The sequence below is a fragment of the Mirounga angustirostris genome, unplaced genomic scaffold (assembly GCF_029215605.1).
Source record: "Mirounga angustirostris isolate CCGP_5_RB_7025 unplaced genomic scaffold, mMirAng1.0.hap1 SCAF_7, whole genome shotgun sequence".
Lineage (NCBI taxonomy): Eukaryota > Metazoa > Chordata > Mammalia > Carnivora > Phocidae > Mirounga > Mirounga angustirostris.
Window position 1 is genome coordinate 56036831 of NW_026991715.1, and position 24119 is coordinate 56060949.

At 39.3% G+C, this 24119-nt stretch overlaps 1 protein-coding gene across 12 annotated transcripts in view; it reads left to right on the forward strand.

Annotated features, from left to right (window-relative positions):
- ARHGEF28 (Rho guanine nucleotide exchange factor 28) overlaps positions 1-23191 on the forward strand; it is a 314565-nt gene extending 291374 nt beyond the window's left edge. For 10 of the 12 annotated variants that reach the window (XM_045896431.3, XM_064596234.1, XM_064596235.1 and 7 more), the window contains one exon: positions 22857-23191. In XM_045896431.3, coding sequence (XP_045752387.2) covers positions 22857-23020 — 164 coding nt within the window. In that variant the 3' untranslated portion in view covers positions 23021-23191. Of the gene's footprint in view, positions 1-766; positions 808-9167; positions 9386-22856 lie in introns of all 12 variants that reach the window. The other 2 variants (XR_010413099.1, XM_064596232.1) reach the window with 2 other exon arrangements.
- The last annotated feature ends 928 nt before the right edge of the window (positions 23192-24119 follow it).

Below are 24119 nucleotides of genomic sequence, written 5' to 3' on the forward strand. Positions count from 1 at the left end.
AGGACTTGATCCCAGAACCCTGGGATCATGATCTGAGCCAAAGACAGATGCTTAACTGACTGAGCCACCCAGGTGCCCTTGTATGACTTTATTTTTAAAGTGATTGAGGGTTGGGTTTGGAAGAGAAGTTCTAACCATTTACATACCAAACATACCTGAAGGATAAAGCATGCTCCTATCAGTCGCATTGACTCATGAGACAATGATCCAAAACTGGGAAAGGAAGCATCTTACCTTCCACAGATCAGAATCTAGGACTCCTTTCTCACCCCTATGTCCATCCTGCAATGGAGGTTACATTTTGTAGAGCTTGCTTAAAATGTGAAGTGTTCAGCTGAGGACTGTTAATTTATGTCTGCCTGAGAAGAATATGGCCATCTGGCTCAGTGGGTAGCAAACTTTTTCTTAAAGGACCATATAGTGAATGTTTTCATCTTTCCGGGCTATCAGGTCTTGGTCACATATGGTCAGCTCTGCCATTGTACCTCAAAAGTAGCCAGAGACAATGTGTAAAGAATGAGATTGGCTGTGTTATAGTAAAAGTTTACTTGTAAAAATGAGTGTTTTTTGTTGTTGTTTTGTTTTGTTTTTGTTTTTTGTTGTTTGGTTTGTTTTTTTAATCCACTTAAATTGAGAGAAAGTTATACTCCTGGTTTGGAAATTTTATCCCAACTCACTTTGGGTTGAATTAATAATGAAATAGTATATGGTACTTCATGCCATTTAAAAACACATTTGAATTCATGATCTCATTTTTTCTTTACAGCAATCTTGTGAGATGATAGTTACTGTCACTGGGTTTTTCAAGTAAGGCAACTTTTCTCTTTTACTTTTTGTTTAGTCTCTGTGAAACGATGAATTTAGAAAAATAGTGTTGAATGGGAAGAGTTTTTACGGTCAGTGGCTTAAAACTTGGAGAGACCCTCCCCCACCCCTGACTCCAGATTCAAAGTCCTGTGATTGTGTCATGGAGGGCTACTGTCTAACGATGAGGCTGAAGAGATGTAAGGTGTCATGGGTGGGATTGGTTGCTGGAACCATGGTTACTGTAACTGGCTACACCTCAGGATTTCTGGGAAAATGCAATGAAAGTATGAACTGCTCTGTTCAGAGATTCTCATTTGGTAGGACATGGCTGGAGCCTACACATTTGTGTATCGAACATTCTCCTTAGGTGATTCCAAAGCAGCCAGCCTGCCCTCTATCCCTGCACTGCCAATGTGGAGTGCTGGGCTTGATGTTCGAGAACCTCAGTTCAAACACTAACTCTGCCTCCTAAGGCTGCATGATTCTTAAGCCTTAATTCCCCATCTGTACAATTTGGAAGGAAGTGTTAACAGAACTACAGGGGGGAAAAATGCCTGGCATGTCCTGGGATCTGGGGAATATCTGCTTCCTTCCTACCTTCTGGAAGTAATTAATTCTGAGTGTGATTCAGGGGTGGTGTACCGATAAAGATGTAAGCATCTCCTAAATGCCACTAAAGCCGGTAAGATTTAGATTTAGAAAAAAAGCTAAATTTGGAAAATATTTTTTTTAACTCAGAATGGAAATCTTTTCTAATATAAAGCAGAACTACTTTTCTGTGTTGGTCTGAGAGGGGGTGTTGGTTGTGCTGCAACTGTCCTGGGAGGCATGTTAAATGGCATTCAGTAGCACAGCCTGTAGCTTCCCTTTGTTCCTCTCCATAGAGGAACATTTACATCGGTAAACTGTGTTTCCAGAACCAAATGTAAGAAGTATTCTGGCAACACGACTGAACATCTCAGTTTGGCATATAGAGCTTCCATACCTATAGAACTTCCAACCCTTACTGGTTACATTATGTAAATGGTTGTATTATGTCCATATATCCCCAGGAAATCTTATAATTGTACTTGAGTTCCCTGAGTAGGTTTTCAACTAGAAAGAAAATGCTGAGAATGGCCAACAATATTTTGGTCTGAACCATTCCTTACTCTGAAATTTAAAAATCGTGCTCTGGTTATGACCTCAATCTCCTTTTGAGTTTGGTTACTCTGAATCAATTTGTTCTTATTAGTCCTGGATAGACGGATAAAAATCAAGGTTCAGAAGTGCCAGGAAGTACCTCTTATTAGCACTTACCATCATTTGAATTAATTACCTGTGTAACAATTTATGTAATGTCTGCCTGCCCCAGTACAGAATAGGCTTCATAGGGGTAGGGAGCTGCATGTGTCTCCTTTGTTAATTGCTCTCTCAGAAGCACCAAACACACTGTTTGGCATAAAATGAACGTTTGATAAATATTTATGACGTGAGTGAAGGCGTCAAAGTCCATACTCTTTTTTTTTTATTTTTATTTTTTTTAAAGATTTTATTTATTTATTTGAGAGAGAGCACATGAGAGGGGGGAGGGTCAGAGGGAGAAGCAGACCCCCCGCCGAGCAGGGAGCCCGATGCGGGACTCGATCCCGGGACTCCAGGATCATGACCCGAGCCGAAGGCAGTCGCTTACCCAACTGAGCCACCCAGGCACCCAAGGTCCATACTCTTTAGCAGAAATGACAGCACCTCTGAGCTTGAGCCACAATGCTTGACTCGACTGAGGCACGGGAAAAGGTTGAGAAAAGACAGAGTTACATGGGGTGTGCTGGTGGTTAATGCATGCAGGCAAGAGGAGGCTAGCTCACTGGATCCACTGAGTTCCAAAACCTGTAAGATGGGTGTATGCTAACGGCATTCTTTTTTTTTTTTTTTTTTTTTTTTAAAGATTTATTTATTTATTTGAGAGAGCGAGAATGAGAGTACATGAGAGGGGGGAGGGTCAGAGGGAGAAGCAGGCTCCTCGCCGAGCAGGGAGCCCGATGCGGGACTCGATCCAGGGACTCCAGGATCATGACCTGAGCCGAAGGCAGTCGCTTAACCAACTGAGCCACCCAGGCGCCCCTGCTAACGGCATTCTTAAAACGTCAGAGTAACTGTAAGATTGTTTGCCGTTAATACCTAACTGGATTCAGTTATCAACTTTTCTTCCTTATTAATGTTGAAATAAATGTGTTTACTGATGTATAGTCCTATTTAACAGATTGGTACAGGAGGTACTCTTTGTACAACTCTAGAGAGCATCTCTTTGTGTGATTTATTTTTCCATTTAGAACATTATGTATAGCCCCATATAGCCTTGTATGGCAAATGAAAACTTTAAAAAGTTAAAATGTGTTCTTCATAAAATGTTTTAATTTATTCTAAAAATAAAAATGAACCCATCACTATCATTTTAGGAAGATGGCACATAAACAACTTAGCATTTATCTATTTTATCAATAACTTAGCCAACGTTTCTGTTCACTGGGGTATTTCTTTTTTAACCATATAGTAGCTCGAACACCAGTAAATTAAACATGGGCAGTTAGCTCAACATCAATGAAATAATTTCTTAAACCCTTTTTCTTTTGCTAAATCCTATTTAACAGTCTAGCATATTTCCCCAGGCAAAACAAACACTATTTGTTTAGTTAAATATACTCCTAGAATGTGAACCAATTTCCCTGGCATAACTTTCTAACTTGTCAGACTTAAAATACTGCCTGAGAGATCACATATTGATGATAGCAATCTTAAAATTAAGTGTGGTGGCACCTTAAGAAATATATCCCTTTGCTTTACACTAACTGGAAGGCACCTTTATATTCTCAGCTGGTCAATTCCCAGACACAGCTGGCTGAGGGGGAGAAGTCTTGCCCTGTTGTTTTGCACAGATTTGAGCCAGATAATAAAACAAAAAAACAAAAAAACAAAAAAACTGGGCCCAAGTTTTGATTTGTGGAGATGTTAATTTGCCATGATAAATCACTGTTGAGTTTCCTTGGATAAGGGGCCAGGGTCTCCATTCTCTTTCTGGATGACATATTAATTCAATTTAATTTGAAACATTAATGCTTGGTTTGAAGATTTACCTAAGGAAAAATGTAATCTTGCAAAGTTTCCAGTTATGCAGGATAGGACTCTGGGCCTTTCACAGAACAATTTCACAGTAAGGCTGTGCAAAATTTAATTATTTTCATGATGACTCTTTTCCATAGCTCTCTTTGTGCAAATTTCATTACACCACAGCTTTTTTCTTCCTAAAACATAACATGCTGGATGTTTGGATTAAATATAGAATATTTGGATCATCGGCCAAAAATATAGGACACTCTGCTTCTCTGGTGAATTGAGGCCATTTTGTAAGGAATGGTGCTGTAAGGGTTTGGAAGTAACGTTTACAAGCAAAATATTGGCCGAGTTTTAATTTTATTTAATGACCTGCTTCCTACCAGTGATCTTGGCACCCTCTGCAGTGATTTGCAATCAATTAATCATATAGAATGTTGTAACACTGCAAAAAGCACATTGCACTCTGAGAGTCTCCTAAATCCTCCAGCAACAGAAAACAGAAATTGTATGCTCGAAGACCTCTTCGTGAAAAACCCCAAATGGGGAGGTGTTTTTAACATTCTGTTTTCTAACATGTCCTTGGAAGCCTCAGTACTTTCTTGTAGCTTGTGAGTTCTCTAGTTCCCATTTCTCAAAAATGGTTTGGCCTTTCACTGGGCTGTCAGTATAGGAGTCTGTAAGTGTTTGCCTCGTTCAATTTAGACACTAGTCATTTAGATGAGGGGATTCTTGATTCTTCTGAATTACTGAAGGAGGCTCTGGTTTTGTATTTTATCCTGAATTCAAGGCAATAATGCTCAACTGCAGTAGGCCGTATTTTTGAAGTCTTTGTAGGAATGATTCAGAAAGGAAGCTTTTTGTTTCCATCCTGGGAATACACTGACATTTGCTAGAGGCAGATGGCAGAAGATGGGATGGTGTGATATTACAAGTCAGAGAATTCACATACTTGACTCTGCCAGAAGCTTCTGGAATCTGTATGTTAAGATCTTAAGCTTATATTCTTGTCATTTCAGATGTGCCCTTGCAGTTAACTGTTTAGCTCTGCTGGGTTTTTTTTTTTTTTCCTTCTTATTTTAGCATGGTAAATATGGAACTATTAAACATTCTTAAAATTATATAAGCTTGGATGTATGTATATTGTGTTGTCTTTACTTGCTTCCATATGGTTATGTTTTGAGGATGTTCTTAAAACAAGAATATGGAAGCTTAATATATATCCCAGCTGATTAAAAGTGAACCCTCTTTTAAGAAACTTAAGTTTTCAGAGCTGTATTACTTCCCATGAGTAGGTTCAACTTCTGACTCCTGACAAATTTATTTCTCCCAAAGCTGTACTATTTTTGATTATTTGTTAAATTATCCAGATTGGCATGATAGATTATACACAAGTAGAGCTCATCCTATATTTTTAGATGCTTGACGCTTCTGTTCAGCATGAGCTCTAAAACACTCTCACAGAGTTTTGCATATGCAAACTCCTCTTCATTGGCACATAGATCAGATGGAGAAAATGTAAGAAACATTTTGGCCAAAATGTGATGGTCTGTTAGTCGGCATGTAGTAATGAGGCCATATTTTGCATCCAGGCTCCAGTGTGAAAAAGTGCAGTTGTGCACTGATGTCTCTCTGGGGACCACAGACGGGAATCACATCCCCCTGAAAGGAGAATGCTGCAGTACTGAAAGGGGTTGGGGGAGTGGCTGTTAGCTTTCTTTTAGGGTATTCCACTGAACTATCTTTACACATTAAAAAAATTTTTTACTTATTTAATGCTGATCAAGTAGCCTGAGGGTAAAGCATTGTGAAAGATCAGAAACTAAATTCGTCTTTTGTGAGCTTCCTCTGTCCAAGATGCCTTAATGAACTTGAGGGAGAAAGCCTGAAATTGAACTGTGTGAGCCTGAGAGCAAAGGAAGTATTGGGAAAAATCTCATTAAAATTACCCTACTACAAGAAGTTGTCATTCCTCCTGGTAAGAGTATGGGAGGATTTTAGCACAACATGCTGCTAGTAAATTAAAATACTTGTCGGATAAGAGATACAGATATATTGCTATGTAAATGTTGCAGATACGTTTGTCAGATTCAATCTCTTATCTACTGGTTAAGATAGATTCACACCCACCAACCCACATAGGGACACAATTAAATTCTTCTTTTTATACGTCAAGCGGGGCTTAAAGGTAAAATGCTTATTTTCTTAAAGTACTTCTACAAGTTTATAATACTTCTGGTGATGGTTATTGGTGATGATTTTTTAGTTTTTTTAGAGATAATTCTTTTCTTTTCTTTTTTTTTTTAATAGAGTCCATTGGCCAGCTTTGAGAATCTATGGTTCAGGAAAATTCCAGAAAATGTGTTTCATGAAGGGCTTAATTCAATGACTGAATCAACCCTGACCCAGAAAAGCCACTAGGGCGGAAACCTATTTGCCAATACCATTTTTGGCCAGAATGACCAAGACCAGATACGTTCCTGAGATAAAAGTAGGTGATAGGGTATTCTCCTGATAATCAAAAGTGAGAAGATAAAGGATCCACCTTCTACCATCTCCTAAACCCAGTTTCAGCAAACGTAGACTAAAAATGTATTTTCCAGTGTAATGAACTTGACATGAATTTATCAGCACTTCATTTTTAAGTGAGGGATTTGAATGCATGGAGACACGAACAAATGAATGCACAAAGGAATGCACTGAGTTAATATTATACAGTGGAGATGGCTGACTGGCATGGTGGTTAAGATAGAAGGGTTGGAAATTATGCCTCGGTTCATATTCCAGCTCTGTCATTTATTACCTATGCAATTTTAAGCACGTATTTAAGATTACTTGGTGTGTTTGCGTCCTTGTGTATAAAATTGGACTTCTGATAGTATCCGCTTTGGAGGTGGTAAGAGGATTACATAAGACAAAGCATAAAATAGCTGGAACTTTGGAGGTACTCCATAGACAGAGTTATCACTTGTTACTATACCTTGCATTAAGAAAGCTATAAATCATGAGGAAGTGCATTTGAAGACTTGAGCCCCTGGACCGCTTCCAGGCAATGGCTCTGGTGGCCTGAAAGACTTACATCTCATTTGGGTTTTACCTAAGAAGTCCCGTCTTAAAACATGTTCCACAAGTCTACTGGCTGTCACTAGGTGTTATGTGATGGACAGGTCTCATAATAACAATATTGGGAAATGCTGGTTTTGCAATTACCCAGCTTTTTCCAAAACTTTTATTGTGCTCATGTGTGCCCAAAAGTGGCGCTTCCCAAATCCTAGTATTTAACCACAGTATCCTCCTGTCCAGCCCAGCATCTTGCAGAGGCTACTACTGTTCCTTGAAATATAGTGGAGCAAACACTTGATGTAAGTGGATGTTGAAATAAATTTGTTACCTACGGCACACCCTTCAAATACATTTTTTCTCCCTTGGGAATGGTTGAAATCCAAGTGACATATCCCAACATGATTCACCATATGGGTTGTCTTTTGAAAACCAAATCCAAAGTGTATTTAAGACAGAGTTTGTTTACCCCCCAGGTCAGCACTTGGGCCTGTGGATAAGGGTTTGTGTCCAGTCTTCTTAGAGATTTTCTGGGTTCGCTTCCTTGGGCCTTTTCAAAGGTGCCATGCGCTGAGAGGGGTCCTCCCTGAAGAAGAACCAGGAGGTTATGTGTTTGGGCCTGGGGGCCAGGTCTGGCCTTTAACTTCTTAGCTGCCTTTCCTTCTCCTCCATCCTGTCTCCAGACACCCCCACACCCTTTGTACATCTACTTCCTCTGTCAGGAATATCTTCTCTCCTACCCTTTTCTTCCATCCTGGTTAACTCTTACTCCTCTTTCGAGACTGAACTCCAGGGTCACTTAATTCTAGATGCTTTTCCAAACCTTCTTTGTCTGGGTTAGGAATCTCTCTTGTGTAATCCTATGTGTCCAGTACACCCTTTTGTTCCTTTCTACAATATTTTGCATTTGTTTTCCCTTTAGACTCTAGGATTCTTTATATAGTTTGTTTTGTTTGAGTTATAATTCACAATACAGTGAAATGCTCCCCTATTAACTCTCTTCAGTCTGGTGAAAACAATATCAAGGCACAGAAATTTCCATCACTCCAGAAAGCTCCCTTCTACTCCTTTCCAACCAGTCCCTAAAGCAACTACTCCTCTGCTTTCCATCATCATAGGTTAATTTGCTTAATTCTAGAATGGAATGGAATGGAATGGAATTAGACACTATGTACCTTCTTGTGTTCAGTTTTTTTTTTTACTCAGCATGGTTTTGAGATGCATCCATGGCATTGCATGAATCTATAGTTGGTTCCCTTCTACTACCGGGTCATCTTGCATTGATGAATTTACCACAGTTCCCTATTCTTCTGTTGTTGGACACCTGGCTTATTTCTCATTTTTGGCTACTGTGAATAAAGCTGCTGTGAACATTCCTTTACAAGGTTTTTTGTTTGTTTTTGTTTTTGGTGAATTATGTTTTCATTCCACTTGTACAAATACCTAGGAGTAGAATTGTTTCTAGAATAGGTACTTGTTTAACTTTTAAGAAACTGAAATTTTCACAGTGGCTCTACATACTATAGACCTCCCGGGTGCTGAGTCAAGGTCTTGTTCAACTTGCTTTCCCTCATGGTCGGCCCAGCGCAGAGCACACACTAAGCACTGAGTGCTTGCTGAGTGAAGAACAAATGGATAATAAGCTCAAACCAGTTTTCATTATTTTTTTTTAAGATTTTATTTATTTGAGAGAGAGAGAGAGAGCACAAGCAGGGAGGGGCAGAGGCAGAGGAGAAGGAGAAGCAGACTCCCTGCCTGCAGGGAGCCCAATGCAGGGCTTGATCCCAGGACCTGAGATCATAACCTGAGCTGAAGGCAGACGCTGAACTGACTGAGCCACCCAGGCACCCCTCAAACCAGTTTTCATTCTGACACCCTCTCTACTAACTGACAAAAAATGTCCATCAAAGGAATGGAAACTTGATTGACTTAAATGTGGTTTCAGTCCTGGTAGGCAAATCTCGCGGAATACAGTGTCCCTGCAGGAGGGGCAGTATGTGTAGGTAAAGCCAAGTATGCAGATTGATGGGCAACCATACAAGGGTCCGGATGACTGTAGCTACCATGCTCACTCCTCATGTAAGAACTGCTAACACTTCCATGCAAGACCCTCCACAGGCTACTCTTTCAGCACATACCCCTGCCTGGATTCACCTGCACAAACTCAGAGTTCAGCCAAACCTGACAGCTCTCTTTTTTTTTTTTTATAGCATCTAGCATTTTCTCCCCTTTGCAAGAGTTGCAAATTCCATCTGGAATACCTCCACGCGAGCCCATCTCTCTCTGTTGACATTCTGGTCAGCCTTCAAGGCTCAGTGAAGATGTTGTATCCTCTCTGGAGTCCTGGCCGCCAAACCTGGAAGCTCACTCTCTGGAGGGTCCGTGAGGTGGTGTTCCGCTGTGGACTGTATTCATCAGCCTTTCAGCAGTATGCCTTGCCTATATTATAGTTATCTGTGTCTGTGTCTCCCAACTGTGTGGTAATAGGCATTCTCAAGATGGTGTGCTTGGTGGCCCTCAGATGTCTGTAAGGAATGAGGGCTGCTGGTTACTAAGGGAGGACCTGAGGCTACTCTTCATGATCCTTGCTCTTGGTGGCTGACTCCACCAAAGAGAGCTTATATGGTAATGTTCTGGCTCCTTCTTGAGAAGAGCTGTTTATAGAAGAAAGAGTTCTATCCAGAAGGAGGAGGATGTAGTGCACACTTGGGGATTCATGTCAGCTGGCAGATAATGAAAGGGAAATTTGCTTTCTGTAGGCTCCAGTGTTAGTCACAGGTCATATGTCAACAAGCACAAATATTAACAGCTAGAGTAGCTTCATATGACATTAGTAGCCATAAGACAATTAAAAAATAATTTCCTTTAGGGGTGCCTGGGTGGCTCAGTTGGTTAAGCGACTGCCTTCGGCTCAGGTCATGATCCCGGGGTCCTGGGATCGAGTCCCACATCGGGCTCCCGGCTCAGCGGGGAGCCTGCTTCTCCCTCTGACCCTCTCCTCTCTCATGCTGTTTCTCTCTCGCTCACTCTCCAATAAATAAATAAATTTAAAAATCTTTAAAAAAATAATAATTTCCTTTAGAGGGAGATGGCTCCAATGAATAGAGCAGTTAATCCTCTGATACATATGTTTTCTTTTGATTGCTGTTTTGGTAAAATCCTTATTTTGTCTCTGTTTGGCAAACTGCCTTCTTCTCTATGTATGATTTCTAAAAATATTTAAGTTTAATTCCCAGAAATGTAATATAGTTATCTTTGATAACAAATAAATGTGAAAAGAATGCCAAGGGTGTGAAAATCTGCACTGAACAAAACATTTTTTTCTATATATTATGTTGAACTTTTAAAATTATAATCATTTTTGAGTGGCATAAACTCAAAGCTGCAGTTGGAAAATACATTTTGGAGTTTGGTTTCTTGGCAAATGTTATTTTAAACAAATAGAATTACAAAAATAATGTTTCTCATTTCTAAAAGAAAAAAATTTTATGTTGCTTTGAAAACTGTAAATACCAATTTCTCAGAACAGAAAAGGCATGTAAGTTGTTTGACATTGTATAATTTTGTAGTTGATCAAGAAGAAAAATACATTCATTTGTAGACCTTTAAAGAATTGGATACCAATTTTTTCAAGTCCAATAAAATTAAGAAGTAGTTAGAACTAGTTAGCTTAGATGTATTTGATTTAATTCCTTGCCTTCTTTTGTTTTAATAAGAAACACTGGATCTTGTATGCTCAAGAATTTTAACAGATGCTTTTCCCTCAACTGAGTCAGTAAGAAGTAAATGCAGCATTAAAATTCCTGAGTTCCTGCATTATTCACCTGGCAGAAAAATGAATTCACTTCTTTCAGTAAAATGAGAGGCATAACTCTTTCAGTGTGGGTAGGGTCATGAAGCAGACAGTTTCCAGAAAGTCAGTTTAATTGGCACGGGGTACTTAGGAATCTGTGGTCTTTATATCTTTTAGAGGACTTCAGAGCCATGAAAATCGGGCTGTGTTCCTGAGCTGGAGACCTACATGCCATTTAATTCAGTGCACTCTTAAACAGTTATTCCTATTTCTTAACAGGGACTCCAGAATTTGCATATCTTAATTTTGATTTAAACGTTGAGCTTGACATTTTTTGTCTGTTTGAATGTATTGTGGACAATTTCAAACACGTACATAATGAAACAAGAGTATGACAGCCACACAGTGACTGTTACCCAACTGGAAAAACTTAGGAACATATGGCCAGTCATGTTTCATCCAGCAGCTTAACCCCCAACACGCCCAGTATTATTTTGCAGAGGTATCTAAAAATCATGTGTCAACATTTATTGATCCATAATATTTCAGTATATATCTCTAAAAGATAAGGCTCCCCTTTTAAAACTATTATCACACCAAGGGAAAAATTAACAAAAATTCCCTAGTATCAACATATAGTCAGTATTTAAATTCCCAATTGTTCCGTGTGTGGGTGTATGTGGGCATGTGTGCTTTTTCTAGTTTGTTTTTTTGATTCAGAATCCAAATAAAGACTACATATTGTAATTGGTTGCTGTGTATTTTAATGCATTTTTTATTATAAAAGTTTTAATTATGAAAAATTTCAAACTTACAGAAAAGCATAGGAAAAAATGTGCATTTAACAAATGTTAACCATTGCCGTATTTGCTCCGGATATCTCTTTGCCTTTTTTTTTAGAATGTTAGATATAATGTACCTTTTTATTTTTCCCTTTTTTTCCTATTTAGAGCTAACCAATATCCTATAATTGGTGCATATCCTTTCTATAGTATGTTTTTATGCTATCACTACATACATGTATGCATAAATAACATTTTTGTTTTTATTATTCTATATAAATACATAATATGTATGCCTTTTTGCAACTGGTTTTTTCACTAAGTGTGCATATTCATACATGTAGCTCAAATAATTCATTTTAAACTGCTGTATACTATTCTCTTATGGGAATAAACACCAGCATGTTCATTACCCTACTAATGAGCAATTAGGATGTTTCCAATTTTTTTCCTCTTGCAAATGATTCTCAGTAAACAGCCTTTTATGCATTCTCCTTGTGCAAATGAGTAAGAGTTTATTTACATGGTAACATCTAAAAGGGGTAGGGATGTCTTTGGTTTTGCTGGGTATTACTGTTTTCTCTCTAAAGTTACAAAATTCTTAGCAGCAATATATGAGAGTTCCAGTTTTTCCAGAACTTCCCCAACACTCAGTCTCATTAGTCTCTTAAATTTTGCCAATATCATGGGTATGAAATAGTAACTCTCTTTCATTTGTACTTCCCCAATTACTAGTGAGATTTAGTATCTTTTTGTATTTATTTCCTTTTAGGTTTCCTCCTTGGTGAATTGACTATTTATAAAGGTGTTTTTCCTAACAGCACATTTTGGAATTTCAAGTGTTCAGTCTTATTTATGTAGGTACATTAATTCTTTTCAAATGGGTTCAGTATGTTTTATACTTTCAGATACAGTTTTCAGAGAAATCATGTTTATAGTTACATGTGGATACTTTAAGATTGGAAAAGGATATTTGTGAGAGCTGAGCTCTTTCAAGATGGAGAAAAATCAACCTCATGTGCAGAAGGTACTTAAAATAACGTTGGTTTTGACTATTCTGTTATATCTTCCTGAGTTTTTAACCATCTGCCTTTTTCATCTGCTTATTTTTTTCCTACCTTCCACTATGTCTTCCTCCAAAGCTCTGATACCTCTCAGGAACTGACCAGTATTAGTTTACACTCAACACATCCAACATCTATCAGCTTCAATTTCCTTCCTTGAAATTTCCCTTCCAGGACCCTCTGTCTTCCTGTTCCAGGATGTCCTTTTTGGTCCAGGCCTGCTATGCAGGTGTCAGCTGGGGCACCCTTCATATCCCTCCTGTGATGGATTCTATGTCCTCAGTCCCATTCTTTATCTTTTATGACCTACTCCTTTATTTGGTGGGGCTGATCTCCAAACTTTCTAAGAAAAGGTGTCGTGAAAGCATATTTTTCCCAATTAACTAATTTGAAAGGTATTTTTCATTCCATTTATTTTTGCTTGGTTTTTGTAAAACTTGGTTACAAAAAACTTGGTTTTTGTAAGATATCTAGGCTTAGAATTCTTGATGGAAAATTATTCTCTTTCAGAATTTTGAAGGATTGATTCTTCTACTTCTCAGGGTTGCTATTGAGAAGTCTGATGCCATTTTTGTTTCTAATCTTTTGTGACCTATTCTCAATTATTGGAAGCCTTTAGAATTCTCTCTTTATCTGTTCTTGGATGAATTGTATCATATGCCTTAGGGTGGTCTTTTGTTAAAGCCATTTTTGCTGATTATTCATTAAGATCTTTCAATCTAGAGATATTTCCTTCAATTCTGGGAAATTTTCCTTAAAAAAAAAATCTGCTTCTATTCATTATTATCTTACTGGAGCTATTTCTGGTTTTAAGTTGGATCCCTTGGGTCCTCTGATATTTCTGCTTTTTCTATTTCCATTTTTTCATGTTTTTGTTCCACTTTCTGGGAGATTTTCTTGTCCTTAACCTCCTACTAGTCCATTGATTTTTTTAAATTTTATTTTAGGATTTATTTAATTTGAGAGAGTGTGAGAGTGAGTAGGGAGAGGGGCAGAGGGAGAGAATGTTCAAGCAGACCCCCACTGAGCATGGAGCCCAACGTGGGGCTTGATGCCATTACCCCGAGATCACAACCCCAGCTGAAAACAAGAGTCGGAGGCTCAACTGACTGAGCCACCCAAGTGCTCTTGATTTTTTTTTTAAAATCAGCTAGCATATCCTTAATTTCAAGAAATTTGTTCTCTTATAGTTGATGGTTTATGGAATCGTGTTTTTGTTTTGTAGTTGAATGTCTTTTCAGTAATTTTTTGAAGATAAGAATTACGCCTTTGGAAGTTTTCTTCAGCTTCCTGTGTTCTTGAGGGTTTTTTTTTTAAGATTTATTTATTTGAGAGAGAGAGAGAGCATGGTGTGGGAGGGGAAGAGGGAGCAAGAATGTAAAGTGGACTCTGTGCTGAGATCACGACCTGAGTCGAAAGCAAGAGTTGGGGACTTACCCGACTGTTGCCACCCAGGTGCCCCCCTGTGTTCCTGACTTCTGTTTTCAAGTTAGGTTTGTGTCTATATTTGTATTAGGCTCTCCCATTCATATTGCATAATACACCTACCATTGTGGATTGGTGTGACAATTGAATTGGATGTTTGGCTGAAGGTCAAATAATATTGGTGGTTTAAAAAGAGGAGCCCTATAATGCACTTCTACCTTGACTACACACTCAGTTTGATTCTGCTGAGAAGACAAGGATTAGACTAAAGGAAAATTTAAGCTACTTTCTACACATAAGAATTCCAAATTGGTGATTCTCAGGACTCTAATTTGAGTAGATAAAATTGTTGAATCATATGTTCACTAATTCCTTTGACAATATATATTTATACCTACTATTAAAACTGAAATTTATGGGGCGCCTGGGTGGCTCAGTCATTAAGCGTCTGCCTTCGGCTCAGGTCATGATCCCAGGGTCCTGGGATCGAGCCCCGCATCGGGCTCTCTGCTCAGCGGGGAGCCTGCTTCTCCCTCTCCTACTCTGCCTGCTTGTGTTCCCTCTCTCACTGTCTCTCTCTGTCAAATAAATAAATAAAATCTTTAAAAAAAAAAAAAAAACTGAAATTTACTTTGATATACTAAATGCATTTATTTTCTATTTCTTTTTTTTTTTAAAGATTTTATTTATTTATTTGAGAGAGAGAGAATGAGAGAGAGCAAGCACATGAGAGGGGGGAGGGTCAGAGGGAGAAGCAGACTCCCTGCCGAGCAGGGAGCCCGATGCAGGACTTGATCCAGAGACTCCAGGATCATGACCTGAGCCGAAGGCAGTCGCTTAACCAACTGAGCCACCCAGGCGCCCTATTTTCTATTTCTTAAATGTACTTTTTTGTTTTAGGTAAACTCAAAAGGCTAAAGGTTAGGAATCTAAATTCCAAGAGAAACTTATCAATTCCTTGCTATCCACAAATACACCCAGGGTATAAAAGATCTATTCTGAATTATAGTTCACTTAGGAAATGTAAGATTTTCTAGGCAAAAGCGAAGGACCATACTTGAATCTGTATCATTCTTTATGGGTAGCTATAAACTCAAATGAACCTCATCTATTGTATGGAATAGAGTCATATAAATTGTGTATCATTCTGAATAGATATAAACTTATTCACACACTTGCCAATGACCTGTCATATGGTTGCATTAAAATTGATCAAAACATACTCTGCATCCAGAGGAGGATTCTAATTTATTGCCACATTGTTCCATTTATAGCAGATGTACAGAAGCTATACTGTTGGAATAACAGAGAACCCTTTATCATTTTATAGTCCAAATATATGTTAAGCTATGGACTTCTAAAAATGTATCATGGAACATTTCAAATGTACACAAAAGTAGAATTGTTTAATGAACTCTCAGCTTTAATGATGGCCAACACACAGACAAGCCAATCTTGGTTCATCAATGCTCTTTTCTCTCTCTCACATTGGGTTATCATAAAGCAAATCCAAGACATGATTTCATCTCAAAATACTTTAGTGTCTTTCTTTAAAAGACAAAGAGTAGTTTTTTTTTAAACATCACCACAATATCATTATTAAACCTAAAAATGTAACAATTTTTACTTAAAATCATACTGTTAGTACTTGAATTTCTCTCAGTTTTTTTCCCTTGGTTTGTTTGAATTGGGATCCAAATAATTTCATATATTGCATTTGGCTTGTATATCCTTTAAATCTCTTTTAATCTGAAGTTTCTCTGCCCCCTTTTTAAAAAAGTTTTAAAATTTTTGAAAAGACTAAGCTGTTTATTTGTTGAAAAGATTTTTTTCCTGGAAAAATATTTTTTAAAAAAAGTCCTATATTCTGAATTTTGCTGATTGATTTTCTATAGTGTTACTTAACATATTATTTTACCCCTGTATTTCCTGTAAACTGGATGGTTGGGAATGGGTGTTTGATGTTGGACTAGATAGAGGCTTTTCTGACATGTAAAAGATAGATTTCCTATATTGTAAAGTATACATTTCCTCTTGCATCCTATCATGAGGCTTACCATATTTGTTTCTCTTTTTATGATTATAAATTGATCTGTGGGTTCAGGTATTGTCACCTTGATCCATTCATTATAAGGTTCCCTATCCGCCTTTCTCCTATTAACTTTAGCAGCCATTGATGATTGTTGCCTGGGCCCACCATCAGACATTATACACAGGGTTAAGAGTTTCTTAATTTGGCAAACCTCATTTATTTTCAACTTCCTGCCCCTGATTTATTCTGGGATAGTGGTCATTGACTCTCTCTTTCTTAGTCTATAATACATTTATCTTTCTCCAGCGTACCAATTCCCAAAGTATGTCACATGGAACACGGCACTGCCAAGCACCCTGAGAGAGAAGTCTTCCTGAGTTTGGGGGATGCCACTTCCTCTTTTCTCCTCTCGGAGCCTGTTAACGTTCTAAGGAATCTCTTAATAAACTTGGTTTACCCAGAGTTGCATCAACTTACCTGATCACTGTATTCTTTTATCATTAATACCTATTAGTATCTTGTTTATGCCTCCTAAAGAAGAGGGGAAGGTAGAAGCACTTGCCCCATCCTCCTGTGGGGCTTGCTAATGTGAAAGGCACGAGTCCTTAACGTTGCCACCTTACAGGGAGAAAGGAGAGTGAGAGCAAAGCGAAGTTCAAAGTTCAGATAACAGGCTTGATGTATCATAACATGTCTTATATTAATATAATCTCTTCATTGTATCAATCACTCCAATTGCTTTGTTTCTTGTCATTGTCACCCATATAACTCACAGATGATTCCAAGTATGTTAATTACTGATAAGAAAATAAAGTCCAGCTGTAACAGTCACAATTTAAAAAACTTACACCAGTTTGCTTTTATATGTTACAAATTTCTTCCTGCACCACCCCGCACGTGCATGCACACCCCCCCCCCCCCGCCCCAGGGCACTGTTATTTTAGTTCAGGTGCAGTTTTGGTACATGAGGAGTAGTAAAGGAATCATAACAGTAATTGAGATCATTGGCTTCAGATACCAACTCCGGGTTTGTTTTCATGCCAGAGGCTCACATCCTGTTTGTGACTCACTATGGAAAGTGGAGTCGGACAAAATTTGTGACATAGACCAGTTTTCCTTTGCTCTGAAGATACCTCAAGCTCTGTACAATAAGCGTTTTCCATTAGAAGGAAAATGCTGTGCATTGAGGCTCCTGAGAAAAATTAGTGATTGCCAGTAATGCCATCAGGAAATGATTTTTTAAATGTTTCACAGTAAAAGCATGAATCGATCCTTAAATAGGGAATACAACTTATTTTGCAGACTTGGCACATTAATCAAAAAAATTTTTGAGGTGGAGTTATTCTAGGGAAGTGTGAATTTTGATTTTAGGAATATGCACAAGGGATACGGTAATAAGCACAAGTCAGAACACTTCATTAAAATAAACAAGAACAGAGCCAAGACCCAGAAGACACGAAGCTCTGTTTTGTGAGTTTTGTTTGGGAGAATGGGATGGGACGAGACACGGAAGCTGAGCAAGGCATCGTCAACGATCTCAACAGTAGACTCAATGTGCGTTTTGTAGCACTGGACTGCTGGTGCCTGGCCACTGGCCATACTGTTGAGTTAAATTCTAGACGTCCACAGTTGATATTAAGATGAAAGCTACACTGGTGCTTTTGAATTTAAATAAAGCTTCAAATTTATCATGATTTAAAATGCCTTTCCATTCAGAAAATCCTGAAAAGGCAAATATTACATTATTTTAAAATGATAGACAACCCTTTTTGACTTGTCATAAACTTTATGACAAATTACTCTTAAGTTTGCTATTCGTTGAAGGGAAGATCACGTGCAGGTTTTGACTGTGGACATTATCTTCTCATTTGGTAGCTTTCCAAATACTGCCCTTTGAGGACTCGATGTGGGCTCAATCAGATGGGTGTTGTTAGGAAGAATGAAGGTAGAGTGGTGGGATGTATGTCTAGAAATTACCTTAAAAACATTATCTTAGAGGGGTGCCTGGGTGGCTCAGTTGGTTAAGCTCATGATCCTGGAGTCCCGGGATCGAGTCCCGCATCGGGCTCCCTGCTCGGCGGGGAGTCTGCTTCTCCCTCTGACCCTCCCCCCTCTCATGTGCTCTCTCTCTCTCTCTCTCATTCTCTCTCTCAAATAAATAAAATCTTAAAAAAAAAAACATTATCTTAGATGCAACTTAAGGTAATAAATTTGCATTTCTTGACCATAAAGCAGTTAAAAAATATATTCATTTGTTGTTTCCTCAGATTATTACTTGGTGAATCACTAAGCCAAAACACAGACGTATAAATTCTCAGTAGAAGAGTTCAAGAGGCCAGAATGGTGATTTCAGTTAAACCGTTCATGAACTGAAGCCCAAAGCGGAGAAATGACTTGCCCAAGGTTACATTTTACCTTGTGGTTTACAGAGTGCATTCAGCTCTCAGCTTAGGGGGACCTTCATTCGTTTTTAATATGGAGCATGGTTGCACTGTACATCTTGAGTTTATAGTCTGGTCTTAAACCAATTATCCAGTTGGCTCAAAATAATTATAATGGTGATAAGCTGATGGAGGGAGGGCTGATTTTGCTTCTTGCTAGTGTCAGCTTTTCAGGAGCTGATTTCTATGATTGTAAGCCATCCTACATCCCAGATCCTCTTCCTTGACAGTCTAAAATTCCAACAGCAGGGGAGCAAATTGTGAAAATGTTAAATGCAAATGTCAACCAACAGGTTGCAACTAAGGGCTGCAAATAGGGAAACTGAGGCAACTGTATGACCTGTGGATATCCGTGCATGGGTGATTCCTACCCCCTATTCACAGGAGAAAGGGAATAGTACCGGTCAAAACGTGGATACTTAGAATGTTTAAAAACTTCATTAGCAGAGTGACTTAGACCCCACAGTGGGTCTAAGGAAATTTCTTCTTAAAGATGAAGTTGTAGAGTGTGAAAAGAAAAACTTCAGTTAAGTAGAAAACCCTGCACCAAGACTTTCTCTATTTGGTTCAGCCAGGCCTTGGGTTTTCTATGTGTTTCAGCTTATTTGTCTTTATTTTACGGTTAACAGTGTTCCTTCTGTTTAGTTGCCTTGGAGTATGGCCAAGATCAAATTGTATCTTTTAGGTCAAGTAAGAGGGAAAGTTGTAATGAGACACTAGATTGAAAGTTTCCTTGTAGTTTGAAGTTTTGTTTCATTATAATAGCATTTGCTTTATGGCTGACAAAGTTATGTTTCTGTTAAATTATTATTTGTTTATTAAAAAATGAGGTATTCTATATTTATGTCCAACAATTTATAGGGATTTTGATCACAAAATTGGATGATTTTTATTCCTCAAGAATTCTGCCTTCTGAGTCCATGAGGCTTTTTTTTAACAAATGTTTTTTCAGTTTAGGGTTCCATATAATGATCATATTCTCTAGGGTAAAAAGTGTGGAAAAAGGTGGCTGACCTTGAGAAGTATATAGTTGCTGTGCTGGAGTTCTTTCAGGGTTGAAATGGAATAATAAAATCAGAAGTCATGGAACAGTTTCTAATTTCAAAGAAGGTTGTCTGACTTCACCTAAATAGTTAAGGTGGAAACCAAGGAAGAACACGGAGAAGGAAATTGAGTTCCCCTTCAGGTGATACACAATCACAACAACCTCCATTCTTCCATCTGGGATAACAACATGAGTCTCACTTTAGGGTCTAACAAGCTGTTTCTCACCTAGAGATGTTCTTCTGTATTTTTATTCTTATCTGAAAAAGTTCTCATTAAACCTTTATACTCCCTTACACACAGGAGAAGATTAAAAACTACACCCCCCATTTATTCTTGGTTCTCTGTCTTTCTGACCTAGAGCCTACAGTTTAACTTAAGATAAAAGAATTCTGGGGGCGCCTGGGTGGCTCAGTCGGTTAAGCGTCTGCCTTTGGCGCAGGTCATGATCCCAGAGTCCTGGGATCGAACCCTGCATCGGGCTTTCTGCCCCGCCGGGAGCCTGCTTCTCCCCTGCCCTCTGCAGCTTCCCCTGCTTGTGCTCTCTGTCAAATAAATAAAATCTTAAAAAAAAAAATCCAAAGAATTCTGATATACACTCAGTTCTTGGCTCTTTTTGAGCATGCCTTCTCTTGAAACCATTAAGAGGACTTGCCAGATCTAGACTCACCAGTATTTTGGGTTCTCTGCTACATGTTTCACACCCCCAGAGGAAGGAAACTTAGATGGATTAAGGGCTTCCACTGTGCCTGGCACGGGCACGTTTGTCACCAGTCACCTCTCAACCACCTCATTCAATGGATGGTTGGTTGTTCATTCTCCATGTGGTATTTCTTACAGCCTGGCTGGACCTTCTGTTGGCTAGGAGGCAGCCCTGGAGTGGCTCACATGAACCGTGCTCCAATCTTCCAGCCTCTGCTAGTTGGACGTTCTGAACTGTGTGTGTGTTTTAGGTTGTGTAATACTAAACACAAGTAGTGAAACTGAGAATATTTGTTGTTAGAGGTTAAATGGCTTTATTCATTCAATGGCTGGGGAAAGCAGTTGAAAACATGAATGTCTGTTGTGACCACAGTCAGGCATGCTTTGTCTCCAAATGTGATAAAATAACAGAGGGCATTTTAGGTTGATCTATCTTGCCCTCACAGAGAAATCATTGCCGGGGGTGGTGGTTCCTGTTTACCTGATTAAATGAGGGAGGCTCGCAATTTTATAATAATTATGTCCATTTTTAGGAGCTTGGAATGTCTTTCTTTTGCTAATATTGTTTTTGCTAAGTGACTCTTCAAAATGTGGTACTTAGGGAGGATAAGTATTAAATATTCAAGGTCTCTTAATTTAGCAAAGACGGTCAAGCCCTTTCCATCACTGTGAGAAATGGGAATCTTGAGAATCTTGATCAGATCAGCAAGTGACAATGGTCCTCTGAGTTCAGATCTAGATTAGTTCTTATTTGCATGATGTTGGGCAAGGAATTTAAGTAGCCTGAGCCTCAGTTTCCCAAACTGTAAAATGTGGGTTACAACATTTTGAGGCTTAAAGAGTGATGGTGGTAAAAGACCCAAAAGAGTTCTTGTGCCCAGAGAAGGCAGAGAATGTTAGTTAGAAGTATCTTCAGTAGTTACATTTTCAGTATTGAGTAAGTTCCCAGTACCTGAAGTATAGGATTTGGAATCAGGGTTAGTAAAATCAAGTCACCCAAATGTAAATGAATTTCTTCTTTGTGCTCCACTGGCCTCGAGAGCTTGGGGCAGAGCTGTGGAGTACAGCCTTACCTCCTCCCACTCTCTCCTCCCCCTGGGGCCCTCCTCTGCTCCAGAGACATAAGTCAGCTCCTCCAGGTGACCTGTGTTTGCTTTCTGTGGCTCTGGCTGTCCCCCTCCCACTGGCCCGGCCTCTTACTGGAAGAAGTGATGAAAGAAGATGTAGCAAAGGGCACCATATGCCCGAAGATGGAGCAATGTGAGGACATTTTACTCCTTATTCCTGCCAGGCCTTGCTTGCTGCCTTCTCTGACAGCTAAACATCCTTGTCAGGAGAGCAGAAGTTACAAGCGTTTTTTTGGTCATTAGAATGCTACCAGTTTTGTGTATCCACCTAAATAATAGAGTCCTTGAATAAAATGTGGCAATGATTATAATGTTTCTTGTTAGTGACTGACCAAGGAGCAGGTGGGCTCTAGCCGTATACATCTTTCCCACCTGGGTTTCCACACATGCTCTGCTTTTTGCTCTGACTGAAGCCAGTTGTTTGTAGTTTTGCCATTTAGCTGAGCCTCAGGAAGGGTGGTCAATAGAACAAGGGAAAAGAAAACAGTTTGCAGCAAAAGCCGTTCTTTCCTTCAAATATGAACCTCTTTTCATCTTCCCTTAAACCATATATTAGAGGGTTTTACCAGAAGAAGGGAGAATAGACTATGCCCTGCTGTTGCTAGGTAACCAAAAAAAAAAAAAAAAAGAACCCAGCCATAGTTGATATTGGAACAGTTTTCCCTAGGAACCTGGCTACTCCTGCTAAGTGATTTGTATAGTCTTAACAGATTTGCATAATGGTGAAGCTGGAGGGTCTCCATCTTTCAGCTCCATTCTCCCTGCCCCTTGCCCACATCAATACAAGCCTGGCTATATTATTTGAGTCTTGAGGTCAATCCTTGACTTTGAGATATTCTGAGGGAAGGTGCTGTGCAGATGCATATAGTTCACTGCACATAGCTAGAGTATATACTCTATTTCTAAGACCTTGAACCGGTTTTTAAAAATAAGTGGGCACCCTTTTTCAGCAGGAGCAATGTTTTACCTGCCCACAAATGGTGACAGGTCTCTATTCATTTGACACCTCACTGGGATTATTTTGTAAAGGTTATTTTTAGCCATAGGAGACATTTGTACACCCTGCCAAACACACCTTAATGATATATTGATTAAATTCTTTGATTTAATTACATTTTGTTCCTTTCTCACTGGACTCCATGATTCTCTCTGTGGCTGACCATATGGGCCCTGCATTTCCCAGGTTTTTTTTTTTTTTTTTTTAAAGATTTTATTTATTTATTTGACAGAGAAAGACACAGCGAGAGAGGGAACACAAACGGGGAGTGGGAGAGGGAGAAGCAGGCTTCCCGCTGAGCGGGGAGCCCGATGCGGGACTCGATCCCGGGACTCCAGGATCATGACCTGAGCCGAAGGTAGTCGCCCAACCAACTGAGCCACCCAGGCGCCCCTGCATTTCCCAGGTTTTTAGAGAGCTATGAGTCATAGAATCCCCTGCTCTGCAGGCCTCAAGCCGATTCTCCTGACCTGTGCTGTTTGTCTTTTGCAGATTTGGACATCTCTCAGACTGAGTTCCCAACCCCCCATGACTCCAATCCACATGGCTCTCAGCTGCAGACATTTATGGCAGAAGCAAAGCTAAATCTACAGACACTGACCAGACAAGACGGGGAAACTGGAGATGGAGCTGAAGAAAATATTGTTTACCTGTAATTGTGTTATAATTTTTCCAGGCAAAACAAAACACTGGCATTTTGTGGAGAATTTTTTTTTTCTTTTCCTGATGTTCGTGTGACTGTGTCCAAATTGCTTTAAGAGTAATATTTAATATTCCGTGCAAGTTCATTTTTTGGGCATGAGTCCAATTAAATTATTGAAAGCAGTTCTGTTTGTCTAATCGTTAACTTATCACACCTAATTTCAGATTTCTGGAGGAGAAATTCACTTGAATAAGCAGAAATATTTTCAAAGTTGTTATGACTCTAGAGTAAAATTCCTTATTGCATTTTCTACTGGATCATCTGGTTTTGGAAATGCATTTTTTAAGATCAAGAAGAAGCAATCTGGATGGAAAGAGTGATATTCTTGATGGGCATACTTTCCCAACCACAGCAGCAGATTAGGGAGAGTGGCCTCAGGGCCCCAAAAAGCAGAGGAAGATGTGGGAAAGGCCTTTCCTTGGCTCGCTTTTACATGCTAGTTTCTCTTTGGGAAGTCTCAGGGCTCACCCCCCCCCCCCCCCCCCCGCCCCGTGGTGATCTGTTATGGTCACCATGCAACCAACATGTCCTGTCTGGGCACTGGTTCCAACTGGGCAACAACTCTGCTACGGACACAATCTGGACTCTTAGGACCTGGGCCACAGGCTTTGTAGACTCAATTTCTTGGTCCTAATGCTGGTTGGTTTTCAAACCACAGTTGAGCGTCATCCTTCACCACAGCCCAGAGGCAGAGCCCCGGCCAGTGCATTTTGATGTAAATAGTGAGGCTTCATTAGTGCCCGGGTCTCTCAGCTGGCCCTGTCTCCACAGGCCCTGGGAGCAAGAACAACTACCACTCACTAGGAGGACCTCTGCCCTGCAGTTCTTTAAGGACAAAAACCACTTTCTGGGTGAAGCTTGCTGACTGTGTGTGCTTTCTCACAAGGGAAAAGTGGCACATCCTGCCTTCAGAGTCATATGGGTCTCTCTGTAAGAAAATAAACCAGGAAATGTTTTCAGTTTGTTCTTCAGGAATAATTGTATACGTCTTGCTCTGAGTCAAAAAATATCTTTCACCTCACTATTTTGAAATTTGAACGCTGTGTAAGACC